The sequence below is a fragment of the Bidens hawaiensis genome, unplaced genomic scaffold (assembly GCF_021521415.1).
Source record: "Bidens hawaiensis isolate Kalapana, Puna unplaced genomic scaffold, B.hawaiensis_p1.1 tig00037817_1, whole genome shotgun sequence".
NCBI classification, from domain to species: Eukaryota; Viridiplantae; Streptophyta; class Magnoliopsida; order Asterales; family Asteraceae; genus Bidens; species Bidens hawaiensis.
Genome location: NW_027496626.1, coordinates 154531 through 177341, shown reverse-complemented (window position 1 = coordinate 177341; position 22811 = coordinate 154531). Strand labels below are relative to the sequence as shown.

The 22811-nt window shown below is 33.1% G+C and overlaps 1 protein-coding gene across 1 annotated transcript; it reads right to left on the bottom strand.

Annotated features, from left to right (window-relative positions):
* Positions 1-2285: 2285 nt before the first annotated feature.
* On the bottom strand, positions 2286-5643 carry LOC143589796 (uncharacterized). The gene is made up of 3 exons (XM_077070451.1): positions 4859-5643; positions 4728-4763; positions 2286-2394 (listed from the first exon to the last, which is right to left on the bottom strand). The coding sequence occupies exons 1-3, from the start codon at positions 5641-5643 to the stop codon at positions 2286-2288; spliced, it is 930 nt and encodes a 309-aa protein (XP_076926566.1).
* Between the last annotated feature and the right edge of the window lie 17168 nt (positions 5644-22811).

The following is a 22811-nucleotide window of genomic DNA, read 5'->3' as shown; positions in this document are numbered from 1 at the left end:
TGTTTAAGGAAGGTTAAGGTTAATAGAACACCTAGTTAAGGTAAAAATGATCTTGAGTAGTAAAACCCACTTTTAAATAAACAAGATGATATAAATGTAAAGATGGAATTTTGGTTATGTTAAACTTTAAAAAGAGTATAACTAACGTATTAAAAACCGTATCGAGTTTGTCATAAAAGTAATAATAATAATAATAATAATAATAATAATAACAATAATAATAATAATAATAAAAATAAAAATAGGAACACTAGTAATAAAAAAAATGAAAGTATAAATGAAAGTGAACCTTAAACATAAAGTGCAACCCTTGCACCAAAACATGGAAATAAATATAACGACAATGGTACGGGTAAAAATCCAAGATACACGTATATTCCTATATACGCAAATGAAAATACCCATGTATAATGTTATAAAAACAAAGGATGTGTATAAGAGTTATAAAAGTAAAAGATAACTATATGTTACGAAGACGAAAATACTAATAATACTTATCATATACATGAAGAAATGATATATACAATTAATACACATATATTCCTATATATGTGCCACAAGTATAAATATAAAATACGGGTTTTTGTGATGGACATTGCGAGTAACTAGAAGGGTGGAGGTGCCGGTAGTCGGGACGTCCTGTCTAGGCTGGTAACTGAATATATCATAGATGGGCCCGTTACCTACCTGGGGACTAACGATGAGAGCTCCAAAACCTATTAGGCTAAAGCATGTCACGAACGTCATGATTACCGACGAATAATTTGTATCGAGCATTCCCTAATGCTCGGAGGATATATATATAAAGAGGATATAATGGATATACATAACAAGTATAAGACGTTGTCTAACGTCCGTATCGCTAATGTATAAAAAGTATACATATATACCGTCACCTCATAAGTATGTATCGGGCTAAGTATTAATAGTTATATATTATGTACTGAAGTGCATACGTATACGATATAATACAGGAAACTCGCCGAGTATAACGGAACATTATTTCCTCATTTAAGGTGAGTCTCACAGCCCCTATTTTCACTATTTTCACTATGTTTTAAACTGTTTTCGGGGCGAGGGACACGTGTTTAAATATGTTTTATCATGGTGTATATCTTGATTTACAATGTGCGTGTACATGAGATATTTGGCGCGCTCATGGTACATAAAGTCCCCGGTATATATTGTAACCATAAACTATAGGCAACTATAGCCGAGGAACTCTACGGGTAGTACTACTGGTCTGACCAACCCACTCGTAAGTGGTCGCGCCACTTTATAAGACGGGTGCTTAGTTTTCCGATTTATTTATTCCCTCGTGGACTCGTGGGATGTTATGTGGGGCTTTATGGTGTATATATATAGTCAAGGAATGGTTACGAACTCATGTATTCACGTTACACTGCAAGTCATGGATACTGCATTCATGACGTTATGAGAATCATATTATAAAGCATTTTATCGAGTCACAAAACTTGTGAACTCACTCAGTTTATACTGATTAAATTATTTTACGTGTCTTTCAGGTATTTAGCTACGTGGAGAGGTCACGGTGTCTCACTACGGTTTTATGTTTAACTATGAAAATTTCATGTATGAGGATTTTATATTTTGGAGTTTTCACGGTTATATCTCCCTTCGGCGGGACATAACTGTGAAATCTCAATATGTTATATATAAACCTTTTTATGGATATTTTTGTAAAACTTATATTATGAATGAAATCCTCATGTATTTTATCATATAGTTGTTGCTTAACCGCGCACTCGAAAACCTTTCATGAGTCGCACACCGGTTGTTTCCGCCTATGGACCGGGTGTGACAAGAACCAAACCTAAAAAAATATTTTGTTAGATTATTATATATATTTAAACCAAAACAAGAAAAAGAATAAAATCTACATGAAAAAAGCTAATAATAAAACCTAATACAACACACATTGAGGGATAACTAACAAAAAAAAATTAACTTTTTACCTTAGAGACTTGAACTTGGGCAGACATGATCAAGAGAGTTAGAAAAGTTAATCAAAGCCACTGAACCAAATAGGTAGTTTGTGTGATTATTGAAATTAATTACATAAAATGCCAAAATAATAGCATTGGAAACCTTTTGTGGCACCAAGCTTTGCTTTTTATCTATATATATGGGTCCCGTAACTCATATATTATGGGTCCCGTAACTCATTTTCTAGGCCGAGTTATGACTGTTTTACTAAAAGACACTATCCTGGTAACCCGTCTTGTTCAGTTTTCGCTTCGGGTTTGGGTTTCTCATCCAAACCATTACTGAATCCTTCTTAACCATCCATATATGTTTCCTTGTGCTTCCGTCTTCTCTAGACTAGCGTAATCTTCATCTGGGTGGCTCTGAGCTCGTTTAAGCTTCGAACACCTGCAATCATAAAACAACTCAAAGTAATCGTGTTCGTTATATATAAACAATTAAAATACATGAAATAACACATATATACACATGATTTATAGCCAACCATCAGGAACTAAAACCAAATATAAAATAAAAAAATTCTAAAAAATTTAGGTGAACCAATGAGGTGGACTCGATTGGTAAAACTCGAGCATTGGTAAAACCCGATTGTTATCAATCCCGAGTATTGAGGCAGTGAGTCTATGCAAAATCGATCGGTTTCTATCACGTTCGTTACGGTACTAGAACAAAAAAAATAGGCATTTGGTGGGTTTAGTTATATCGTTACGGAACTAGAGCTAAAACAAAGCGCGGAGACTTTACACGAATTTGATCGGTTTCCGTCACATTCGTTACGAACCTGAGCGAATTCATAACAAAAAAAAATGTCTTCTGCCAAGTGACCCAATAGGGTACTATGACATAAAAAACGCAAATAAAATATTTAAAAAATAAAAAGAAGAAACCAAAATAAAAAAAATATATATTCACAGAAAGAAGGAGTAACAAAAATGAACATAAAAAAATGTTAAAATGTTGTTTTATATGTGTCTTGAACTTGAGTAGTTTGTTTCCTAGTTTAATATTATCAATTATTAACAAACTTAACATCAACCAACACACCATAATATCACAATTGTTTAATCATCAAAATGATTTACACAAAAACAAAACACAACTAATATAATATTAAAAAAAAAACTTTTGTGGCATCAAAATTTTAAATTATAGACAAAATGGCAAAAGACGTCATTTATGTTTGCACGGTTTTTCAATAGACGTCCTTTGTCAAACTTAATGACAAAAGACAGAATTTATGTTTCAAATCTCTTTCACGTTACATCCTTTGACACTAACTCAGTTAATTTTTTCTGTTAAATTTGGTCATGTGCAAGGCACACGAGGGCAGTGTGGTCATTTTACCCCTTTAAGGACTACTTATGCAATTAAATTAAAGATTCATCTTTTACTAATAATCATCATCTTCATCACCAACCAACAATCACCCACCATTCAAATCCACTAACTTCGGCCACCATCATCCCATAAACTCCGACCACTACCACCAACTCCGGCCACCACCACCATGTATATGCTTACAACAAATCATTCACACCCCATCACTCTCACAGTCTCACGCCGCCACCACCGTCGCCGTTAACACCACCCACCACCACCATTAAACAACCACAACAACCTAACAACCACCGAAACCGCAACTACCACTACGATCACCAAACTACCACCACCAGCGTTGGGCCGCTGAACCCACCGGAAAAAATAGTTTAACGAAGTCCGACCGAAGCTCCTCTAGTATCAATCGGACACCAATTTAATGTAAGTAAAACATTAAATCTACTCGACTTTGCATTATGAACAAAAGCCCTATCGTATGGAGTATAATTTTGAACATAGTTTACTTACATTAAATCTATTACTACATTAACGATAGGGCTTTTGTTCATAATACAACAATTTAATGTTTTACTTATATTAAATCTATTACTACATAAGTAAAACATTAAATCTACTCGACTTTGCCTTATGAATAAAAGCCCTATCGTATGGAGTATAATTTTGAACATAGTTTATGTAGTAATATTGATGTTTTACTTACATTAAATTGGTGTCTGATTGATACTAGAGGAGCTTCGGTCGGACTTCGTTAAACTATTTTTTCCGGTGGGTTCAGCGGCCCAACGCTGGTGGTGGTAGTTTGGTGATCGTAGTGGTAGTTGCGGTTTCGGTGGTTGTTAGGTTGCTGTGGTTGTTTAATGGTGGTGGTGGGTGGTGGGTGCTGTGGTTGCACATGACCAAATTTAACAGAAAAAATTAACTGAGTTAGTGCCAAAGGATGTAACGTGAAAGAGATTCGAAACATAAATTCTGTCTTTTGTCATTATGTTTGCCAAAGAACGTCTATTGAAAAACCGTGCAAACATAAAGGACGTCTTTTGCCATTTTGTCTAAATTATACTATTTAAAATTTGAAAGTTGCCTATTTGTTCTTTTTAAATCCTTAAGTTTCTAGCAATTTTATACTTAATTTGATTTACATCAAAAAGATGTTTCTATGATAAAAGTAAAGCTCACAATACTTATCAAAATAGTTTCCTATTCATAGATTAAAACACGAAGTTCTCAACTTGATTAACGCTCAATAAACCACATTGCATCTTGTAATTTTTATTATAACTAATTAACGCGTCATTTATGATTTAGAAAAGAGTGTAGTATTTTTGTAATTAGTTTTTTTTTTCGAACTGTGTATATTAATAACAAAACAACAACCAACAAACCGACCCACTCCAACACCAGGAGAGGCCTCCAAACACCTATGCAAAAATACAATAAATCAAAATTACACCATCTTGGCCAATCTAAATTTATATTCTTTGACCTATATTTGAACCACAAAAAACCGAGAGACTTTATATCTCCTATAACTTCTTCAATCTTGACGTCTTTACCTTCGAACACCTTTTCGTTTCTCGCCTTCCAAATCCTCCAACAAGCAACTATCACTATACCATGAAACGCTTCCTTCTCGACCAAACCGAGCTTGATGGATTTGTGTAGATTCAACAAGTCTCTAACCGAAAAACTAAAAACAGGAGGAACCTTACACCATCGACTAATGTGATCCCACACAACGGTCGCGACCATACAACCGGTATATATGTGATAAGTCGTTTCCTTTTGATCTCCACAAAGGGCGCAAAGGTCATTGGTAACCATGACATTCCTTCTAGCTAACGCTACCCGAGTCGGAATCCTATTCTGTTCCGCCCTCCACATGTGAATATTACACTTCGCTGGAACCCACTTACTCCATTTCATAACAAAATTATTACTATCACCTTTATTTTTAACAATCAGTTTCTTAACCGAGCTTACCGAAAACATCCCCGAGTTATCACCTAGCCACTCCCAAGCATCTTTTCCCCCCTTCCACACTGCTGAATTCATCATTTGAAGACATTTTTCCAACTCTGTCCGTTCTTGAGCTGTGCTTGGAGATCTAACCCAGTCCCAAGACCAACCAAACTCTCTGCCTTGTCTCCAAAATCTGTCCAAAACCTTGCACAATTTATTTGTTTCAAGTTTGAACAGAATAGGACAAGCCTCCCTAAGACTTTTAGCTCCTGTCCAATTATCAAACCAAAAACTCAATTGCTTTTCATCTCCTAAACATCCTTTAATAAGTTCCACCATTTTGTTGCCTTCCAACTTTAATTTATTGATAACTTTTGCAATATTTAGCCACACATCTGTGATCCTGTGATCCCATTATTAACTGGAACCACCTCCCCATCAGCATGGTGAAAGTGAATCGAGTCTATAACCCGTTTCCAAAGTCCCTCTTTCTCAGTCTTAAACCTCCAACCCCACTTTGCTAACAACGAGTTATTAACATCTTTGAGTCTCGATATACCTAAACCGCCCATAACTTTCGGAACAGCCACCCTTTCCCACAACACCCAGGGTATCTTTTTAACATCACTAGCCCTTCCCCATAAAAACTTCTTCATAATTTTCTCTAAATTCTCCATCACTTTATTAGGCACTTTGAAAAGAGAAAAGTAATAAACTGGGAGACTCTCAAGGACCGAATTAATTAAAACAACTCTACCACCAATGGACAAGGAGTGAGTTTTCCAAGTTGCCAACCTTTTCTCGAAGATGTCGACTATCCCATTCCAGTTGTGAATTTTATTCATGTTGGCGCCAACAAGAATGCCTAAATGTAAAAAAGGCATCTTACCACTTTTACACCCGATCACCTCAGCCATATCATTAATCTCCACTTCATTCACATTACTTCCAAAGACAACCGACTTTTTTAGGTTAATTTTAAGGCCCGAACACAAATAAAAACATCTCAATAATCTGTTCACATTTTCCAAGTTTCGCTTTGACCATTATCCAAGGAGCATGGCATCGTCCGCGTAAAGAAGATGAGAAACAACCGGACCTCTATTTGGCGTCTGAAAACCTTTAAATATACCATCCTCCACTGGAGAATGGTATATTTAGTTAGCATATTAAACAAATGTTTCGGGTATGTTTGGCAAAACTAGCTGTTAGCTGGAAGCTGGAAGCTAGAAGCTGGTAGCTGTTAGCTGTAGCTTTTAAATATTTAGGTGTTTGGCAGAGTAGCAGAAGCTTTTAATAAAACTAGCTACGTGCCCGCGTGGTACGGCGGAATGGGCGCACAACCTAACATCAACCGCATAATCAGTGTCGGTACATGATTCACCTGATGACAGTGCATACATAACCTAATTGTAGACGTGTAATTCATGGAAAAACAGTAAGCTTGTAAATGATGTCAAAAATCAAGAAACAAAGCTGAAATATATAGTAATTTTCAAATAGATAATTTTTTTAAACCAACATATTTTGATATGAATCCTTTTCTGAACATGCACTGTTTTAATCTGAAATATGTTCTTACCTGACCCCTTTCGACTCAAAAGCATACCGACACGAATCGAACTAATTTAACCATTTTTGTATCGACTCGTTCTGACCCTAATTTGGTCTTACACATGACTCAAGTTCATCTGACTCGACTCCTAATTTGGTCTTACACATGACTCGAGCTCATCTGACTCGACTTTTTACCGATCCTAACCGATAATCACGTAGTATGTTAATTTTTAAAGTTAAAGAAGTATAGCAATATCATACTCAAATTAAAGAGAATAAAATGCTCGTTTTTATGATGTAATTTGTTTAAAAAATTATTAACGTGTGAAAAAGTTATGGCTCCTAAAAAAGTCATGGGGGTAGTTAGTTTTGAATAAGGGTTGAATGTGTAACTATTATATAAATTAACAAAAATTGATATAAGTTCAAGTACCAAACTTGTAAATTCAAATGTAAAAGCTTGTAGAGCTAGGTAGCATTTCAAAGCTTTTTCTCATCCTCTAAAAGCTTTTACCAAACAATACTTTTTATTAGATATGAGCTTTTTCTAAAAGCTTGTAACTTAAAGCCCCTAAAAAGCTCCAAAAAACCATTTACCAAATACACACTTTGAATTCAAACAGCGTGTTTCGATACATTATTCTTGTCATTTTAAATTCGAATTCAAACAGCGTGTTTTTTCCTACATTTTCTTTATAGAATATTTAAATTCAAATTCAAGCAACTTGATGTCACGACTTCAACAATGACTTGTTTTATTGTTTGAAACTATATTAGTTTTAATAAAATGATTTTAAAAATTAATTCTATAATTATAATAAATAAATATTTCAAACGGATAACTATGCATCAGAAGTGTTCGCTTCGTTGAAGGTTGAACCCAATTTAACTATTTACAAAACAAATAATTAGAGTAAATTGTGGTTTTTGTGTATGTGGTTTGTCTAAATATGTAGTTTTATTCCAATAGTTTTAAATTTGCGGTTTTTTTCCATGTAATTTCATTTCACTTGCAGTTTAACCCGACTAGACTAACCCCGTTAAGCTTTGTCGTTAAACCTATCGGCGTACCCATCACGTGAGGGACATTTTTGTCTTTTTTCTCTTCAAATAATCTCCAGTCCTAATTCACAAGCCCCCTCACGTGAGGGGTTGGGGTGTATTTGGAAGAAATATGACAAAACTACCCACGTTGGGGCACGCTGATGGGTTTAACGACCAGGCTTAACATGGTTAGCAGGGTCGGGTTTAATTGCAAGTGAAACGAAACCACATGGATGAAAAGCGCAAATTTGAAACCATTCGACTAAAACCGCATATTTAGACAAATCACAAGAACGAAAACCGCAGTTTACTCCAATTACAATAACCAAATCAAATACAACATAAATTTATTTATTTTTGGCTAAATATCCTAATACCAAACTAACTATCTTCGATCTTGATAACATCACATACTTGAACTTGCAGCATGTATAAAAATAGAGTTTGTTAACATGAATGTTGTTAGAATACATAAGTTTAGGTTTATATATATTGATAGATAAAATCACAATTCATATGTAAATGATAAGCATTACGAAACTTATGAATATGTAAACAATTAAATAGATGTGAACCAGTTCCTATTGATACAAAATCAACGTACTTGGGTAAATGTATGATCATAATAGATGAGAATAGATAAGTCATGAGACCAAACCACCAAACAATAAAATAAACACTTAAGCACATAACGCATAGCCATAGAGCTTGCAATAATCACACATAAACATAAATTAAGTTGTGTTTGAAAATATATGGTCAAAAATATGAGTAAATGTGAATAAGGTATACATGTTGTCCCCAAAATATGTAAAAAATAAAAAGGGGTATGTAAATAAAAGTAATAATGCAAGTTTTAGTTTGTGTTTGACGAATAGTTAACTAAGGATTATAGAGTTATCCAAGTTTTAGTTTGTGTTTGATAGAATTGGCCAGGTTTATGTCCCAGAATATATAAATTATAAACAAATAAACAATTCTAAGAAATTATGAAAAACTCTACTCAACTAAATAAATGTGTTAGGAACAACTTTCATTTTGAAAGTTTTGTCAGACTCCGCCCCGAGATTGGCTAAAACTGTCATTCTTCTAAAAGAGTATAGATTTGCGCACCGATTTTAAAATAACGATTGTGAAGCCATACGAAAAAAATACAAATAAATAGTCAATAGAACCGTAACTCAATAAAATTAATATAGGTTTTGGCCTTGCATTGTTCTAGTTTGTTATGACCAAGTTATTTATAAACCTTTGTCTAACAATTCTGCTGTCAAATCTAGAACAGTGTAAATAACGATGTTATTGATGCTTTCTAATGGATTTTGATAAAGAAAAATTATGAACCATTTGAGTATGATAAATACAATATGTATGTTCATGTATCATCAAAATCCTTATGGTTCATGAATTAAAATTAATTAAACAAAACAAAAACTTCAAGAATGTAAGAACTTGTTAAAGTGTGACCACTAAAGATCATTTTCCAACATTTAGTGTTTTGTCTCCTCCACAACACACACCATGGTGTACGGATTATGTGGGATCCTTAACATGATTATATGATGGTTTTAGAACCATTATAACAAAAAGAAAAATAAGAGATAACGAAGAACAAACACATAAATCACGATCAATAACAAAGAAAATATGAAAAACATAAATTAAAGCCTTACTTGGAGGAATGCTTTAGGTAGAGAAGAAGAGATAAATGAGCAAATAAAATAGGATAAAAATGAAAGATATTTAGTTGTGATTAGAAGGGGGTTAAATTGGTAAGTCTCGAAGAGAAAGTTGTGTTTGAAATATGCTAAAATATGTTTTTCTGTTAATAAATGATGTCAAGTAAAATACTTTGAATAAAAATTAATTTAAGATGACCATAATTATTTATGTTACAAGGTAAAATATTTGTCTAGACATACACGGTTCAACATGTCAAATTAACAATTACATATGTAAAAAATGAATATAGATTCACATATTTCCACATATGTAAATAATGCTAATAACTTGAAATGAATAATTTATGATTGTGTAGTAGTAGTAATAATAATAATATAGATGATGAAGTACGACTTTATTAAATTTCATCATGCGATTACGTAAAGAACAAGTTTTTGCAGAAAGCATAGAAATTGACAATTTTAACCCTTAGACTTTGTTTCAAGCATAAAATATGTTAAATAAGGTGAACAATCAAGTTAACAAATTAAAAGAAGATCCAAAAATTGAAACGGTCGAGTTTTCGGATTTGAAAAATTAACGAATGTTACAGCTCTTATTTAAAGGCCCATGCATGGTGGTGAATCAGGAATCACACTTAGTCACGTTAAGGTCGGGTTTTGACTTTTCTTGTAAACGGTGGTGGTTAGATAAACTGTCTCAAGAAATAACCCACAATTCCGGTCTCCTTACATATGGACCGTATAGACCATTATACGTTCCGATTTCCAGGGGAAATGGTTTGTGGTGAGCACGTGGTGCTAGGCGACGTGCGACAATTGTGGTTGGTGGTGGTGTCGGGGCTGGTGACGGTGAGTGGTGGCGGCGGTTGCGATGATCGGTGGGGATAGGTAGGTAGTAGCGATAGCAGGCGATGGTGGTCAGTGGTGGCGACAATGGCGTTGATGATGGAGGTGATGATGGGCGAAAGAGGTAATGCAATAAAAATAAAAAAAAACTAAAAAAATGCATACAAAGGGGTGGATAGAATGAATCTGAAATATTTTATGGGGAATAGAATCGACTAGGTAATGGGTGTTTCCATTCATATGACCAATCAAATACCATTATTTTAACCCTCACAATGATCCATTCAAGTTCGTCTCTCATTTTCGTATCAAACACTACCTTATATTTGAGTGTCGTGTGATACACTTTTAGATTTATTTATTTAAGTGGTTCTTCCGCAAATTCATTCAGATACAACTTAAAAATTGACAAGAACTTACTATGATGATCATGAGGGTTTTTAGAACCACAAGATGTCGTACCTTACCAATTACGGTTGTAGTTTGCATTTTGAATTCCCGATTGATTTCAAAATCCGCTCAATTTTATTTCGAACTCACATGTGAAATTCTAAGATAAAAATTATAATGAATTTTTAATCTCGACCTCTTCGATCATGCTAGGGGAGCTACCATGGACCTCTGCCAATGGGGTATTGTCTCCTTAGAACCCTCATTGCTTAGATCATTCAAAATAGAACCCCAATCTCCGTTTATATGTTTTGACCAAAATACACAATATTCCATAAAGTTTGTTCACTTTTTAAAAATACCCCACATACGATTTCCATATATACACATAATCAAGTCGATTATGTTTAAATTAGGTAAGTTTTATTGGTTGTATTGTGTTTAGACAAGATACTTTGATTTCTTGACTTATGTTTATGTTGTAGTTGCATTATTTTTATATATGAAGTTTAAAAATTGTGTTTCGTGTGTAAATCCAACATTATTAACAAGTTTACCTTACCTTCGGAGTTCTAGCTAAGTTCAATTTTGAATAATTATGTTGTAATTATCTTATAAGTTGTATGGCATTTTGGGGTGGTTTTATATATATAAAAAATTAATAGTGCTTGAAACCACCTTAATGATTGAGTAAATCTTCCTGAGACGGGATATCAACCATCCATAATGATTGTTGACTAGGGATGAGCAAAATCGATACTGGTACCGGTTGGTACCGGTACCGGTACCGAATTCAGTACCGATTTGGACCGTCGATACCGAATCGGTACCAAAGTTTTAAGTTTCGGTACCGGTATTTCCCGAATTTTTACCTTCAATCCCGGTACCGTCCCGGTTCCGTACTGGTACCGAACCGAATATTTTGGTACCGGTACCAGTACCAAGAATTTGCACTTTTCGGGACCGGGATTTTGGGGACCTGGACCGGTCGGTACCAGTACGGTGCCGACGATGTAGTCCTCACTCATCACTCTATGAAAACTCCTTGAGTCAAGGTTCCGAACCTAAGACGTCAAAGATCTTTAGTCTTAGGCATCAAATTTGAAAAAAAAGGTACAATCATAGGATATGAGCCAACATATATAAAGGATATAAAATTAAATAAATATGACTCAATGGTAGAGTACTCAATTTACTAATGAGAGGTATGAGTTTTAAACCTTACTATCTCCAATTTATATGAGAGATATGAGGGATGACCCTGTCAAGCCAAGGTTCGAGTCCTAATCTCACCCGGTTTTACCGGTTCCTCGCTGTCGTGCCATTTGGCGGGCGTGGGGGTCGGGTTTTATCCAGTGAATCCCTCAATAGGTGGACTGCTAGGGGCTCCGTCCGTCCGGACTAGCGACCGGCTCGGGCTACCTTTAACCAATGAGATCCGTGTACAGAGTACCCGGGATTACTTAGTTGGTTTTTAAAAAAACTGAAATTATTAATTATCATTTTCTCCTCCCAAGATGTGTGTTTTTTAAACCCTATGTTAGGGATGGCAACGGGGCGGTTTCGGGGCGGGGAATGCCAATCCCATACCCGCCCCGGTTTATAGAGCTCATTACCAAAACCGTCTAAAAACCCGCGGGGACTAAACGGGGAATCCCCATCGGGGATTCGGGGAAAACCGCGGGTATTCGGGGAACCCGTCTAGCATAAATGGTTTTTAAACGGGCTAAATTCCCCGTGGGGATCCCCATTTAACCGTCGGGTTCACCGTTTAAAACCCGATTGTAAGAAAATGATACAAAATTACAATACAATATTAATACACAAAAAGTTCAATATCCAAACACATTACACATACAAAAGACATTATTAATACATAAAAATGTTTATTTCTCCCATCACAACGGAAATTAACTTCATGATTGATCCTTCTTACACGTCCATACCGCACCCATTCAACCATTCAAACACTTGTCACGCCGGATTGCTATGATAATCAAACATTAACATATTAATTGGAAACTATATAAGAATCAATGTTAAACCATATTAAAATGTAAACGATAAACCATATATATATGTATTACCTCAATACCATCGTCACAATCATATTCAATAGTTTGGCAATATACCATCGTCACAATCATATTCAATAGTTTGGCAATAAATATAAAAATTATATTTAATTAAACGGGTTTTAAACGGGTATACGGGGCGGGTATACGGGGCGGGTACAGGCTATACCATACCCGCCCCGAACCCGATTAACTTAAACGGGGAAAACCCGAACCCGGACCCGTCCCCGATTAAGTGTCCCCGAACCCGCCCCGTTCGGGGCGGGTTTCGGTTTTCCCCATCGGGTTTGGGTTTTTTTGCCATCCCTACCCTATGTCAATGCATGTGCAACCTCCCTCGATTCGGATCACATATTTATTAACAGTCAATATTATTAAGAAAATAAAAAATAAAAACCAACGAATCTAGCAATTAATATTTATACAACACTTTTAAAAGTGAAATTATTAATTATCATTTTCTCCTCCCAAGATGTGTGTTTTTTAAACCCTATGTCAATGCACGTGCAACCTCCCTCGATTCGGATCACATATTTATTAACAGTCAATATTATTAAGAAAATAAAAAATAAAAACCAACGATTCTAGCAATTAATATTTAATACAACACTTTTAAAAGTGAAATTATTAATTATAATTTTCTCCTCCCAAGATGTGTGTTTTTTAAACCCTATGTCAATGCACGTGCAACCTCCCTCGATTCGAATCACATATTTATTAACAGTCAATATTATTAAGAAAATAAAATATAAAACCAACGATTCTAGCAATTAATATTTAATACAACACTTTTAAAAGTGAAATTATTAATTATCATTTTCTCCTCCCAAGATGTGTGTTTTTTAAACCCTATGTCAATGCACGTGCAACCTCCCTCGATTCGGATCACATATTTATTAACAGTCAATATTATTAAGAAAATAAAAAATAAAAACCAACGATTCTAGCAATTAATATTTAATACAACACATCCAGCGTAATTGTCTTATAAAATTGGGATCACATGATTTGGGTGGGATATAAACAAAATAAAATTCCTATATACAAAAGAAATTTACATTCCAAAACAAATATGTCTTCTAAACGTGGGGAACATAGATATTTAAACACAACTATAGAATTTCAACAATTATTTAAATAGTACCTACTACTACTTGCTATAATATATCTCAAATTGCATAAAATACTAGAGCAATATAAGCAGGGTCGTTTCTAAGAATTTAAATACCTCAGCCGAGTCAAAATAAAAAGGCTCGTAGGCCTTAACAAAAATTTTTAGTCTCTAGCGTATGGATAAAAATTTTATAAACCGATTTATGATAAACATAAATCATTCCGAGCGTGTAATTATCTCATAAACCATTTTAAATAACCTTATTTTTAACACCAAAACACATATATATATATATATGTAATATGTATAAAAAAATTGTGTGCCCCCGAAATTTTTGTGCCATGGCCGATGGTGCGGCTCGCACACCCTCCGAGCCTCCCCTGAATATAAGCAATATAAGGGTTAAGCTAAACGTATTATCTTCCCTTACCTGTCATACCTCCTCCTTTACACTTTCAATTCATTTAACAGTTTTATTTGATATATTGTCCCACTCTAACATTTTTTCATTTTATGATCTCCCTTTAAAATATTAAATAAAATTCATATTTTTTTTATTTTTGTTTTTATTTATTTCTCTCTCTTTGTGTTTGTTAATTGTCCTTGATCACATAATAATAATAATAATAATATATTATTATTATTATTATTATTATTATTATTATCATCATTGTCGATGCATTATTATTTTTATAAATATGTGTTTGACTGATACTAATATTAATATTATTAAATAAAAAAATATCAATAATGTGTACAATATTAATACTCATAAATATAAATAAATAATAACCTACTACTTTTTATTTTATATACGTATATTAGTTTTTAATAATCTCAACTATATCCTATTAATATAACAATCTCAACATCACTCTTATCTGGCGGTGGTCCCAACTAAATGTGTATTTTTTAACAACTGTTCGCAACTAACGGAGTTAATCATCAGTAATTCTATGCTTACGTGGCACGCCTAGTTATCAATAAATATCTATATGACAACATTACGTGGTATTAATCATCTATTTCTTTTTAAGAAAATTGTTTTTAATAATATCAACTATGCCATATTGGCAAATAACAACCTAGACTAAATGTGTATTTATTTCCACTATTTCACTAGATGTGTCATGTAAGCAACATGCTAATAGAGTTGACCATTTTCTAGTTGCGGACCATTGGAAAAATATACGTATTTAGTTGGGACTGCCACGAACCAAGTGTGAAATTGAGACTGTTATTTGCCAGTAGAGCATTGTTTGGATTAGTTAAAACCATATTTTTTTATATATTAGTGAAAATTATTAAGTGAAAAAAAGATTGTTGAAGGAACTAATATTAATATATATGTAAATAATGTTTAGGAAAAATGATAATTGATTTAACAAATTTAGGGAGGGGGGGGGGGCGTGCGTGTGGAGGGATACATTCAATAAAAATAGTATGATGAGGGGTAACCTCAATTCGAAGAAAAAAAAAAGTCCCATAGTATCAAAGCCGCAATTAACAAAATGAGAGGTAAAAGCCTTTCTTAAAGAAAAAAAATGTTTTTTTCTAAATTCTGGCAGGTTGCATTTTATACTTTTTTATGTTATTTAATAAAAGTATCTTGCCGTTTAAAAAAGGAAAGTTAGTTTATTAGATCATTACTTCATCAGGGTTTAACAGCAGCAAGTGGATAAGTTTTTTTTGGATCTTGTAAGTTGTAATAATATTGTCAAATCGAAGAGCGACATGAGGAATCTTTCGTGTGCTACACGTTAATCGTTATTAATGCGAAAATAAAAATAAACAGAAAATTCTTAAAATGTTTTTTTTAGATAGTGTGATTTCAAATATATGTTACAAAATTCTAATTACAACTTTGTCCCTTTACTAAAACGTCGTCGTCTTTAATAGGGTCGGCCTAAGGGTGTGGTAGGGTAGTCGATGGCCACAGGTCCGACACCCTGATAGGCCCGAAATTCTTTTTTTTTAAATTATATGTATTTTTATAAAAAAAATATGTATAATCAATGTTTCAACATAATTACATAAACACTAGCTTGGTCTAGTGACAAAGAGATATAACATCAAACCAAAAGGTGTGAGTTCAAGTCTTATTTAAGACATTTTTAAGTTTATTTTTATACAAAAGTTTTTTACACAACTCAAATCGTAACCAAGTAAGTCCACTTAAAATTAATTTGTTTAAACCCAACAAAATGTTCCATTTACTTAAGGCCTAAAAAAATTTCGCATTCGGCCCAAAAAAATTTCGTGTTCTCGGAGCCGGCCCTGGTCTCTAAGTTAAGAGTTCGAGACAACATGTTTCTTAACTCGTCTCATTCCCGCCATGTTATCTCAAAACTCGTCGTCTCACCATCATGTTAGCTAAAAACTCGTTACCTCCCCGCCATGTTAGCTCAAAACTCGTCGCCTCCCTGCCATGTGCAACATTAAATTTAATAAATTTTGTTATTTAATAAATTATATCTAAACAAGGTACACATTAAATGATTTTGATGGTATGCATTAGTTTTCTTAATCGTTTTATTATCCAAAATCCTATATACAAGAATTTAAAAACCAATAAAATTAAAAATATTTAAATACTTTTTAAATTACTTTAGGATCCATGCTTTTAGTAAAAATAAAGTTTAATATTTTTAGCTAACATGGTGAGGAAATAACGAGTTTTGAGTTAACATATCGGGAAGACGGCGAGTTAATAAACAAGTTGTCTCGAACTCCTAATGTATAGGTGATGGCGAGTTAGTAAGAGGACAAAGAAGAAATTAAATGTTGGAGTTACTTATTTAGAATCTCTCTTTTATATGATATTTTGGTAATTTTTCAAAAAAAAAAAAGGTATGGGTACTTATGTCATATTATTAATGACGGACATGCTCACCAATTAAACAAACTTTTATAAATGAAACTAGCTTTAGAACACCATATATTATAGAAGATAAACTAATGTATAAATTAAAATAAATAATTTAATACAAATAAAGAAGAGATAATTAAGTCTCTTTATATTATGTAAAAAATATGTATTACAAATATAGTCGTTTTATATCACCAAATATATTTGAATTTCAAATCGAGAATGAGTTGTTCTGCTATCGGTATAAAATACTGAAGCAATGTCACTGGAAGCAACATTTACAACAATGAGGCCTTTCGATGTGAAGATGTAGTTAAAGTCTTTTACAAAAATGTTATACGTTCCATACCTGGTCATAGACAAAAAAGACACAAGATTTTCCTTTTTAAACAGCTTTCATGTTGTCATTATAAACACACTGTTTAACTATAACAATAGTCTTATAGTAAATATAAAAAATGGAAATTTGTCTTATAGTAAGATTTTTAAGATTAAATATATGGAAAAAATATATATATATTATACGTTTCTTCAATATGAAGATGTCTAAAAAATTTGAATGTGAATGCACTCCTACCAAGGTGTCGGTCGTATGACAGCTGTGTTCCCGTTTTGGCCTATAAGCTCGAGTATTGTGGCAAGGTTATCCTTCAAGTAAGGAATAGCGTCTTTCCTTGGGTTCTCGGAACCGTTTTGCCAAGGCCCAACTCACAGTACTCTCCCCCTTCCAGTTACAACAGAAACTTGTCACACTACCTAACCTTAAAGTGTAGAGTAAAAACAAAAGTAGGGAATTCTTAAGGAATTTCCCAAAAATAAAAAGGCAATCTAATTACGAAAAGTTTTCTTTAAATGTTGAGGCATAGCCTCGGAGTTGTGTGTGTGTCTGCACGACAATATAATAATAAATAATCATTAAATAATTATCTAAGAAAGTTGTAAACAATTAATTTTGAACACCTAAGGCAAACAGATAAGCACGTATGAGGCTCCTAAGCATGTTACTATGGCACCACTAACGACCTATCTTAAACCTTCGGCTCTGATACCAATTTGTCACACCCCAACCTACGGTGAAAATGCCGGGGCGTGAGCTGATTACTCACAGCTCTCAAGGTACTATCATACAATATTGGAAATTTCAATATCTATTAAATTAAATTCATTTAAATCAAATATTCAATACAATATCCAAAATCAAATAATTCACCAAACAAACATATATCATAAATCAAAAGTCTTGTTTATTTCTCTATCTTGAATCCTAAGTTCTCTTTTCAATCCTGACTTCACATCACACGATGACCTGCATATGCGTTAAAAATAAAGTAGATTTGTCAACATAAGCTTGAGTGAGCAGCACACCAGATTTAATCCATATATATAATAGGTAATAAATGCGCAACAAAGTCAAATGAGCTAAGCAATTCAACCAATGAGTAAATAATGAGCTGTCGAAAAGCTCGAAGCTATTATGACTGTCGTATGATCATACTATTATGAGACTATGTTGGACCTCTCCGAATGCGGTTCACATAAAACAAATAAGCACATAACAAGTAAGGTACAAATCGTTAAACACAAGTGACTATAGTTGCATTATGTGTGTTAAATAGTAGGGAAATAATTATTAAACGCATACGTCCCTAAAACGGTTAAAAATGAGTTAAAAAGGGGGAATGTGGTACTCACCTCAACAGACGAGCAAAAGGGAATAGATAACAATAAGAATGACGATTTGCGGAAAATCATGCGTTGACGATAAAGCCTAACACTAGATTAAATACGTACGGACATAAGTATTGGACAGATAGAATAGAGTTCGAGAGATCGATGGTTATTCATTATTTTATTATATATTATTTAAACTTATTTAGTTTAGAGATTTTTTATTTATATTTAATACTTGTTAAAATATAAAAAGATTATATAATGCATAAAATAACTTTGTTAGTTAACTTACATATAATATATTTTTGTGGTATTTATAAAAATGTATTTAACCGTCTAAATATATTTAATAAGTTATATTTATATAAATCTTAAGAAATTAAACAAGTTATATATATATATATATATATATATATATATATAATGTAAAAAATAATATTTTTTGTGAGAAGAATAAGAATAGATCTAGGCCCTCGGATATATGATCTAGTGGTTGAGATTGGTAGTTTCTAAATAATTGTATTGTTTCATATTTACATTGTATAGTGTCATATTTAGGTGGTTTGTTTTATTTTAAAACTCTTCTCACACTTCTCACAAAACACTTGTTTTTTATTTGAACTCTTTTCTATATATATATATATATATGTATGTATATATGATCAGGATCATGAGAGAACTTTTTTAAAACTGAGAACTATGAGAATCATTTTGGACAACAAAAAACCCCAAAAAAATCATAAAATAAAAAAAAACACAAAAATGAAAAAAGTAAAAAAAACAAAATTCTTATTTTAACATCCCGGTTTCATTAAAAAAAACTCGGTTTAGCCAAATTATATACACATATGTATTATACATATATGTACATTTACATGATTTTTTTATACACATGTGTATAATTTAAGATAAATGATGACCCAACGATCTTTTATATATTTTTCCGGTAGTAATTCTAGGTACTATTGCATGTAACGTAGGATTAGCGGTTCTAGAACCATCAATGATTGGTGAACCAGCAGATCCGTTTGCAACTCCTTTGGAAATATTACTACAATGGTATTTCTTTCCCGTATTTCATACTGTACATATGTGTATATTACGTAACGAAAGATTAAATAAAATTATACATATATGTATAATACGACGTTTTTTTATTATTTTTTATTTTTTAATGAAACCCGAATGAAATATAAGAATTTTGGTTTTTTTACTTTTTTTTAAAATTTTGTTATTTTTTGTTTTATGATTTTTTAAATATTTTTCTTAAAGGTGTTTTTAGTGGTCCAAAATGGTTCTCAAAGTTCTCAATTTGAAAAGAGTTCTCTTAGGATCCTTACCCTATATGTATATATATATATATATATAAACACACATGATGACATGATCATAATCTTTAGCGAGATGCGGTAAAAACACAAGTAATATCGTTGTTTTTTATAAAAATAGATTTTATTTACCGATTATTATAACTATTATACTTAATAAAATGATATAAAAAGAAATATATCAAAAAAACCTAAAATATCGGGGTGGCAGGGGTCGAACCTGCGACCTGTCCCCGTAAGTCATAGGATCTAACCAGCTGGGCCATCCAGCGACGTGCGATATAACCCAGAACCAAAACATTATAAAAAGAAGCAGAAATAACCAAGTTTGATTATGAACCCTAACAACATCATTCGGTTAATCCGATTGATGTTGTTGTAATAGATGATAGGGCTTTCAATACTATTAGTATTGCGAACTTGATACACTAAACAATTACCTCAAAAAAAGATCGGAGGAGGATTAATTGGACGTGACAGTGGCCGGCCAAACGAAGTATGAATGCGCAAGTAAACAACAAAACAAATATAATAATTTATAGGGTTAAGTACGGTTAGGGATAGAGGATTGTATATGTGTGATTAATTGATATGTTACAACCAATTTCGTGTTCTACAAGGTCAAAAGATGTGTCGATGGTGATGGTAAGGAAAACGAATCAATAATTATGGTCGAAAATAACATAATTACTAGATGCATAAGATCAATTTCAACAAATAAACGAGAATTATGGTCCAAGTTAACAATTGTTAAATTCGGGTACAAGAAAAAAATGTGGATACGGGTCTAGTATATGGATATCTAGTTAGTGATATGGGTTATATTCAAATTTTCAATTTTAATCCTTGGTGTTTGAGGATGGTACAAAGAAGGATAAAAACTTATATTTTTGGGCTAAATATGCCAAAAGCTAAAAGTTATAATTATAAGTAAATAAATAATAATATATTAATCGATATAAACTCGATAAACACAATTATACTTATTTAATAAAAACAACCCAAACATTGAACCGAGACGGGTAAAAGTATAAGTTCGAAGACCCGAGTTGTTACAGTTAACAATTAGCATGCATACTATGCGTTAGTCTCAAAACTCGTTTCTTCAATGGAACACAAATCAAATATCGTTGCTGAGTTGTCTTGAAATCTATTTTTATATTCTAACGAAACTTTAAAATATTTTAGACTATGCCAACGTCTAACCAGCATATAACTGATGTTTTATCAAACAATTTAGGTAATTAGGTTTACACAACTATTTCAAGGATTTGGAGTCTTAAAAGAAGATATACAGACGCGACCACAAATAGCTCATTTTAGGGTTGAGGAATTCACGATTCTACACCGACAGAATCGGGCAACCGAAACCGAACTGCTAGATCTAAACCGTATTATTGCATTTCAGGTCCGGCTCAGATTCTTATATTTGGGAGAAAACGGTTCTCGGTTAAAACCGACGGTTCTGATCAAAGAACCGTCGGAACCGGGTCGAGTTTAAACTTTACAAATTATTTTTAGAACCCTATTTATATAGTGGGAACTTTTAGGTACGACCGACCATCCACATACTTATTTTCCCAGTTTTATACAGCCCCTTTACAATATCATAAGTGATAATAATCTTTCACTGCCCTAAATTTGTTTTAAGATATATTTGTTTTCTGTAATATCTTGAGGCATTTTAATCTATTTTCAATCCCCTTCATTAAAATATAATTGTTGATATGATAATTTTTTATTTTATTAATTTTCTCTTGTTTCTTTCACCTTCTAATAGTTCATATTTAGGATTTAATTGAAAATCAGCTCCGACAAGAACATCTTACATGAGAACCGTTAACCCGGTCTAACCAAACTGGAACTGTTAAAATACGCCCTGGTACCGGTTCTTATATTAAGCATTTAACAGTTCTGATTCGATTCCAGTTCTATCCGCTTTGGTTAGGTTCTGAACCGTTGCACAACTCGAGCTCAATTTTGTTTAATTAAAATCTTTGTAATGAATAATATAAATATTTTGTAAACGATACTTGATCCCGATATTTTTTTTAATATAAACCAATATTTTGATATAATAAAGTCTTTTGCTAAATAAACACAAAACGTTGAAAATATTTACAAAATAAAGATCAACAATATTCTCTGTCCTAAATTGGGGTGTGAAAACCGTCAACCACCCACCCACTGCCACCGACCATCGCAACCACCGCCCACCCACCGTTACCGCCTGCCGCCCACCACCACAGCTCACCATCACCACTACTAACCATTTCCCCTGGCTATTGACATCATCGCTCACCACTAGCCACCAACATTACCGCCCATCGTCGCTGCTACCCATGACCACCAACCGCCATCAAATAACACAAAGTAATGATTCGTTTCATACCACATGGGAACCAAATATCTAAATGGAATGGTAATAATGCATTCCATTACTTTGTCCATCCAATTACCTCGTCCATTCTATTACCTCATAACAAACAGACTCCTAAGCGTTTTGTCATGAATTCCCCAACATTTTATTCTTATTCTACAAAAGTATATAATTATAATTTTTTGTATTGTATTAAAATAGAGCCGGCTTCTTTCTCTCTTTCTTTTTAATTTTTTGGAGTGTTACATGTATACTACTCGACCAATTTTTCTTTGTTTGATGGCTGCTGAACGGTGTAAACCAGAGGCTGCTCCTTCTTCCTCTTCGAAGCTTTAAACGTCAAACCTTAATTTCACTTTGATTTCTCCTCTCTTATTCTCCACTCAATTGCATATGTATACTTTTCTTCTTCCTATAATTCTCCCATGGAATTTGTTTGGCTGTTTAATGTTGTATTCTTTTGGATAATGTCAATCTTATATGATTCTCGTCTCGTCTCGTCTCATCTCATTTTATTTCATTTTTCCTTACAAACCATCGTTTTTAGT